The 7,550-nt window shown below is 42.6% G+C and overlaps 1 protein-coding gene across 1 annotated transcript; it reads left to right on the top strand.

Annotated features, from left to right (window-relative positions):
* The first annotated feature begins 291 nt into the window (after positions 1 to 291).
* LOC141343129 (glutamine amidotransferase-like class 1 domain-containing protein 3, mitochondrial) lies at positions 292 to 7,249 on the top strand. Its single transcript, XM_073847736.1, has 4 exons — positions 292 to 300; positions 5,561 to 5,726; positions 5,810 to 6,008; positions 7,054 to 7,249. Exons 2-4 carry the CDS (start codon positions 5,585 to 5,587, stop codon positions 7,247 to 7,249), a joined length of 537 nt encoding a protein of 178 aa, XP_073703837.1. The 5' UTR covers positions 292 to 300; positions 5,561 to 5,584.
* The last annotated feature ends 301 nt before the right edge of the window (positions 7,250 to 7,550 follow it).

The following is a 7,550-nucleotide window of genomic DNA, read 5'->3' as shown; positions in this document are numbered from 1 at the left end:
CTCGTCTTTTAGGGCTCCTTCCCATTCTGAATCACAGGGGTTTAGTCGGGGCCAGAAGGGTCGTGGCGATGTATGTTGGGAGTGTGGTTGTGATCGTCATTTGAGAAAAGAATGTCCTTATGTGCAGGGAAAATAGAGGGGGCGAGTAAAGAAGGCCAAATGCTTGCCCCCCTCCCTGACTATACAACTGGCCTGCAAATTAGTGTTTCTTGTAGTGAACAGGGTGTCAGGGTGTTTTTATCAGCTAGAGTGGGAGGTGCAGTTTGTGATTTGTTGTTAGATACGGGTGCTCAGGTATCAGTAGTGTCTAAAGAATTTTGGCAAAAAGCAACAAATGGGGGCTCCGAATTAGTGCCCTATTTAGGGAAGGTGTCTGTAGCTGATGGGGGACAAATGAATATTATAGGGAAGTGGTCAACTGTGTGCCAGATAGAGGCGTTGGCTCTGGCCACAGATTTTCTAGTAGCTGACATACCTTTACAGGAGATAATTTTAGGCACTGACTTCTTGAGGAAGTTTGGTGCAGTAATTGATTTGAGTGCATCACGTTGTGTCTTAATGGGGAAGAGCCTACCTCTACATTTGGGTAATGTGAACAACAAGACAAGGACTGTATCAGTAAGGCAGGATGTGATTGTGCCCCCTAGAACTGAGGTTATCATTCCTGGTAGTGTGGAAGGAGTGGAGTTAGAGTGTATGGAAGGGATGTTGGAACCTTCTGATAAACTGGTTACTGATGTCCTAGTGGCTCGTGTATTATGTAGGGTAGAAAAGGGAGTGTTGCCCCTAAGGGTTATCAATGTGACAAGCGAGGAACTTATGTTAAGAAAAGGGACAACTATTGGCACTTTGTGTACTGACGTTCAGATAGGGGATAGTGCAGTTAATACTTTAGATAAAGATCTGATGGAGCAGCCATGGACAGCCGAAGTGCTGTTGCAAAATCTGGGGCTGAATAATAGAGGCCTGGAACCGACACAGTTACAAGCTGTTCAAGAGTTATTAAGTAACTATCTTTCTGTTTTTTGTAAAAGTGACACGGATTTAGGACGGACCCATAGGACCCTCCATCAAATTGACACCGGGGATGCAAAGCCCATTAAATTAGCTCCTCGTCGGGTACCACTCCATTTGCAGCAGGAGGTGGCAGATCATGTGAAGCAGATGGAGGAAAGGGGTATCATACGACCATCCTGTAGTCCTTGGGCCGCTCCGGTTGTTCCGGTGAGAAAGAAAGATGGGTCACTGAGGTTCTGCGTCGACTATCGTAAGTTAAACGATGTCACTAGAAAGGATGCCTATCCTCTTCCACGTATCGATGACGCACTAGATAGTCTAACTCATGCACAGTGGTTTTCTACTTTAGACTTAGCTAGTGGCTACTGGCAGGTCGAAGTAGATCCTAAAGATCGTCCCAAAACAGCCTTTATAACAAGACAGGGGCTCTTTGAATTTAATGTTCTTCCTTTTGGGTTGTCCAACAGTCCAAGTACATTTCAACGGCTTATGGACCTGATCTTGGCAGATTTGCAGTGGTCTGTGTGTTTAGTTTATTTGGACGATATTATAGTTTTTGGGAAAAATTTTGAGGAACATCTTCAGCGGTTAGGGCAAGTGTTGTCCAAATTGCAGGCTGCCAATCTCAAAGTGAAACCATCGAAATGTAATCTGTTTGCCACTAAAGTTCAATACCTGGGTCATGTTATTTCGGCCGAGGGGGTTATGGCCGACCCCAGCAAAGTAGAAGCCGTTAAATCATGGCCAGTCCCTAAAAATCAGACTGAAGTACGAAGCTTTTTGGGCTTAGCCTCATATTATAGGCGATTTGTAAAGGGCTTTGCTGAGTTGGCTAGACCTTTGCACCGACTGACTGAGAAGGGGAGGCGTTTTCAGTGGGACGACTGCTGTCAGGTTGCTTTTGAGAAGTTGAAATCTTGCCTCATTACTGCTCCAATTTTATCCTATCCAGATCCCCAACGCTCGTTTATCCTGGATACAGATGCTAGTGACGTAGGGATTGGAGCTGTTTTGTCACAGGAAGTGGACGGCTTGGAGAGAGTGGTGGCGTACGCAAGTAGAACTCTAAGTAAACAAGAACGTAAATACGCCACCACCAAGAAAGAACTGCTTAGTGTGGTTACTTTTACCAAGTATTTTAAACATTTCCTTTTAGGAAAAGAGTTTTTGCTACGAACGGACCATAACTCTCTTCGTTGGTTGCATAATTTCCAGGGTTTGGAAGGTCAGTTGGCCCGTTGGTTGGAACAGTTAGCCGTTTTTCAATATAAAATTGTTCATAGACCAGGCAAGGATCACATTAATGCAGATGCGCTATCAAGGTTACCCGCCTATTCTGGGGAGGCTGTGATTAGCTCTGTTAGTTATGTAGAAGTAGAACCTGCACCTGCACCTGCGGGTGGTGTTGTAGAACAGGGAGAGTTAGTAAATCAAGAGATAGGTGGGGTGGAAGAAGAAAAGAATGATTTGACTAGAGCTCAGCATAGTGATCCAGAGTTGAGTTTGATGTTAAAATTAAAGACTCAGAAAGGTAATAGACAGGAAGTTATGAACACCTACCCATCTCTTAAGAAGTATGCCTTGGTCTGGGAACAGATAGAAGTTCAGGGGCAGAGATTAGTGAGGCTGTTGCCTCCAAAAAATGGTCTGAGTGCAAAAACTCAAGTTATCATTCCCCATTCTATGGTGCCAGAAATTTTGAGATTGCTGCATAATACAACTTCTGGAGCTCATTTGGGAGTCCAAAAGCTACAAGAAAAGGTGAGGGGTCGTTTTTATTGGCCGGGGTGGTATAAGGATGTGAAGCGATGGTGTCAGGAATGTCCTGAATGCGCGGTGCATAAGGTAATCAGTCCGCTCCCCCGGGCTCCCCTTATTCCTTCTGTAACATCTCGTCCGTATGAACGGGTTGCGCTTGACATATTAGGACCCCTTCCTGAGACCCTCCTTAAAAATAAATATGTGTTGGTGGTGGGGGATTATTTTTCAAAATGGACAGAAGCGTACCCCCTTCCAAATCAGGAGGCAAAGACCATAGCCAAAGTACTGGTAGAAGAGTGGGTGTGTCGTTATGGAACCCCTAGGAGCTTGCATTCCGACCAAGGTCGAAATTTTGAATCGAATTTGTTTGGGGAATTGTGTCGGTTGCTAGGCATTAATAAGACAAGGACATCTCCTTATCAGCCTCAGTCAGATGGAATGATTGAGAGGTTTAATCGTACGTTGCTGTCTATGTTGTCTTTTTATGTTGATGACAATCAGCAGAATTGGGATGTCCTTTTGCCTTACGTGATGATGGCTTATAGAAGTAGCGTTCATTCCAGTACTGGCTTTACCCCATATAAAGTTTTATTTGGTCAAGAGATGGTTTTGCCTATTGATATCATGATGAATGTAGATGGACAAGAGCGATTTTCAACGGTAAATGAGTATGTGAGTGGAGTAGCTGAAAGTCTTTCAACAGTAGTGGGGGCCGTAAAAAATCATCAGACTAGAGCCTCGGAACATCAAAAGCTGTATTTTGACTTTAAAGCTAAGTTGCAGTATTATTCAGAGGGGGAGTTGGTGTGGCTAAAGAATAAGGTTAGGAAGAAGGGGGTGAGTCCAAAGTTGCAGAAACGGTTTAAGGGTCCATATAGGATTTTGGAAAGGGTTTCTGAAGTGTTGTATCAAATACAGCCAGAGGCAGGAGGTACAGATCATGTGGTGCATTTTAATCAATTGAAACCTTGTGTCCCTTCTATGGTTGCAGAGTCGGTGGGTGGTCATACCGGAACCAAAGCTGATCAGAAGATTACTTCTGCCCCGACTACAAGAAGGAAAGAAAAGGGTCCAGGCTTTGGGTCTAGTTGGGTGTTTCGACGATCACGGCCACCTAATTTCCCTGTTGCAGTTGGGGATGTCCATACGTCTGCTTGTTCCGGTGCTACTGAGGGGTCTCGATCGGTTGTTTCATCCGCCGCTGCTGGAGTAGCTGCTCCCCCTGTGCTGCCTGCTGCAATCGAGGGCTCTCAAACATCACAGCTTTCTACTGGGGCTGAGGTGTCTCCTGCTTTAATTGAAGTTCCAGCTGTGGACAGCGGTGGCTCCCCTGGGTTTCCAGCCATAGTGAGAGAGCCTCCTTTACCTGTTGGATTTACAGTTGCTGAGGGGGCTAACAGGAGTGATTTGTCTGCAGCTTCGGGGCAATTGCATACATCAGTTATTACGGAGCGGGGCCGTCCCCTACGGACACGGAAACCCCCTGTATGGTTCAAGGATTATGAGGGACCGGTTTAGGGACTCGAGGACGAGTCCTATTTTTTCAAGAGGGGAAGTAGTGTAATGATTATAATCTGATTGATGGTGCATAACGTCAATGCTATAGATAAACACGGGAGGAATGATGTCTCCGAACACACCTGTGGATAATGAGCAATTTCTGGATGCTTTTAAAATGGGGGAGGGGAAAGGTGAGACGGTTTTTTGTTTGATAATGAATTGTGAAAGAGACTGAACGTTGTGTTTAGCCTGCTGTGTCCACAGAATAAGAGGGATCTGTGGCGTTCGTGGTTGGCTAGCACCACCGGCGCTGAAGAAAACCGGGGTCCCACTTATTGGCCTGGAGGTAGTTACCGGGAGGGGAAAATTAGATAGAGAGGGAAACGTGAGTGTAGGTGGACTCTGGCAGGCTGCATGATAACGACCTTCCTATGATTACTCCAGAGGAGGGGAAGGCTGACTCCTCACAGTGACGGCAGGGTGTCGTTGGACGTGGACAGGGAAGTCCGAATGTTTTATTCATTTCATACTATTTATGTGTGTTATTGTTGTACTCTGCTATATGTGATTATTGGCCTCTTGAATATAGTATATTGATCGCTTGTGCTGGTTAGTACACACAGGGCACGTGATTTATGCTTGGAGTTTCTACGTGTGCAGTGTATGAAATCTCTCACTATTATTGTTTGCTGTGAATTTGGAACGAGTACTCGGGTTCTCTTTTAAGTGTGTGTTCACGGTTTAATGAGCTTATATGACCAGTGTATGTAATCAAGAACTTGATATGAGACAATGCCATATGGCTGCTATTGTTATTAATAAAGTATATTCTTTGTAATTCTACTCTTGAGTGTGTTTGGAGTGCTCCTCCCGGACCAGACCGGGTTTGATCAAAGGTGGTGGCAGCATAGGTGCTAATTTGATATAGCGAAGATCACCAGTGGCCCCTAGTGGTGGCCGAATTTATTACAGTATCTATGCACACACCCACTCGACCGGAAACAGTGGTTCAGAGTGCGCGTCAAACTCCAGAAAGTCACGTGATTTCAGTAAATGCTTCGAAACAGTGAATCATTTTGCAAAGCAATTGGTTCAGTTGATTCAAAGCTTCAAAGATGTTCGTTTCTCTTATCTCATCTTCACTCCTAGAAAGAAGCATTGTATCTAAACTATTAAATATTGTATTTGTAACTTTTGTTTAGCTGGTTTTTACCTTTTCAGCCTACCTTGGAAAGTAACACGTGATTAACATGGTTCTTTTCTAACCTTCCCACAGGTGAAGATATTTGCACCCAACACTGATCAGATGCATGTTGTAGATCACTTGAAAGGCTCTCCAACAGAGGAAAAGAGAAATGTGCTTGTGGAGAGTGCCAGACTTGCCCGGGGTGAAATCCAAGACCTCTCGGAGCTCAACGTAAAGGATCTGGATGCCATCATCTTCCCTGGTTAAAACACTGCTTCTGGAAGAATGTCCATATACTGTTAAGCTCAGCATTTTGCTTAGTATTATTTTAACATTATTTTGCAGGTGGCTTTGGAGCAGCCAAGAACCTGTGTAGCTGGGCTGTCCAGGGTAAAGACTGCTCGGTCAATGAGCAGGTAAAAACATCGCTGGAGGCCTTTCATGCTGAAAAGAAGCCCATTGGCTTGTGCTGCATCTCACCTGTGCTGGCTGCTAAGGTTTTCCCTGGCTGTGAAGTGACTGTTGGCCATGACAAGGATGACAGGTAGATTATGTGACTTTTAGCAAAAAAAAAAAAAAAAAGTAAGATATGTCTAGATAGTTGTGTTTAGGGTTACCACTTTTAATACCCAAAAATAAGGGACGCATTCGGGGGTTTGCAGTAAAAAGGTTTCATATGATTTTTTCATATAATATGGGCCGTCCTGAATAAGAACTGATCATTGTTTTTTTTTCTACTTATTAGACTCTAAGTCTAATAATGTCCCATTTCTCAGAAAAGAACCGTCAAGTACACCAATAAATAAAACGGATATTAAAGCAGAAATGCAAATAAATAAGTAAGTAAAAATTCACGCGCATTTTGTAGTATTATCTCGTGGGCGTCTGAATGAAAAGCGCTCTGCAAGCGCGTTCTCTCTGTGAAGTTTCTGAAACTACCGTAATCACTGTAATATGCGCGCATACTTAAAATCATTCGCGGCTGGCTTGACCGTGTTTTTCTGAACCGCGGCTGGCTTTACCGCAGTGAGTATTTGCATGACGCTGCTTTAAAAAAAAAAATTAAAAATACGGGACAAAACCCGTCCCTTATTGATTCAAAACGGGACGCGCAATTTCATTCTCAAATACGGGACGATTCCGTATTTTAAGCGACAGGTGGCAACCCTTGTTGTGTTCATTTTGGTTTCAAATATTTTAGTAAGTCAAGTTAAATTGAATGAATATAAAATAACTTTCATTTTAAAGAAAATATTAAATAAGTTGATGTTTATTTTATTTCAAGTTTTTTTATTGTTTTTATTTAACTATAACCCTGTTTCCAATATATATATATATATATTTAAATAGTGTTCTCGTTTTTACAAAAAATATGTAGTAGCACAGCTGTTTTCAAAATGCATAATAATTATGAACTATTACGTAAACTATTGTTCTAATGAAATTATTATAGGCTATAGATATTTGATCAAATACATGCATCTTTGGTGAGCATACGAGACTTTTTTTTTTCAGAAACATTAAGACAATCTGATCAACTTCAAACATTTGGATGATAGTGTCATAACGTCTGAATCTTTGGCTTTCAGGTATCCAGATGTTCCAGATACTGCAAAAGCTATTTCTCAGCTTGGCTGCAAGCACATCTGTAAGCATGTGAATGAGGCTCATGTCGATGAGAAAAATAAGATTGTCACCACCTCTGCTTTCATGTGTAAAGCACCACTACATGAAATATTTGATGGGATTGGAGAGATGGTACAGGAGGTGCTGAAACTTGCCTGAATTCCTACAAAATTATGAATTGGCCTTGTCTTTCTCATGTTTGTGTATAACAATTCCAGCATCTGAATAAACAAGTAACACATTTGTCTCACTAAGAATGTTTAGACTTTGCTACAGATGGAATAATGAGTCTATCCTTATTTAAATATGAATTGACTGGAGAAATCCTTTGCGATGACATCTGAACATCTATAGTAATGCCTATTTAGTCTGAAGGTCAGTCAGGAGCACACGTTACATTTACCTTAATTTGTTCCCATTTTCTAGAAATGCACCATAAATGTCCTGTAAACTACCATTT

Source organism: Garra rufa, chromosome 1 (assembly GCF_049309525.1).
Source record: "Garra rufa chromosome 1, GarRuf1.0, whole genome shotgun sequence".
In the NCBI taxonomy this organism is placed as follows: Eukaryota; Metazoa; Chordata; class Actinopteri; order Cypriniformes; family Cyprinidae; genus Garra; species Garra rufa.
The sequence above is the reverse complement of the archived record's forward strand: the minus strand, read 5'-3'. Positions and strand labels throughout refer to the sequence as shown.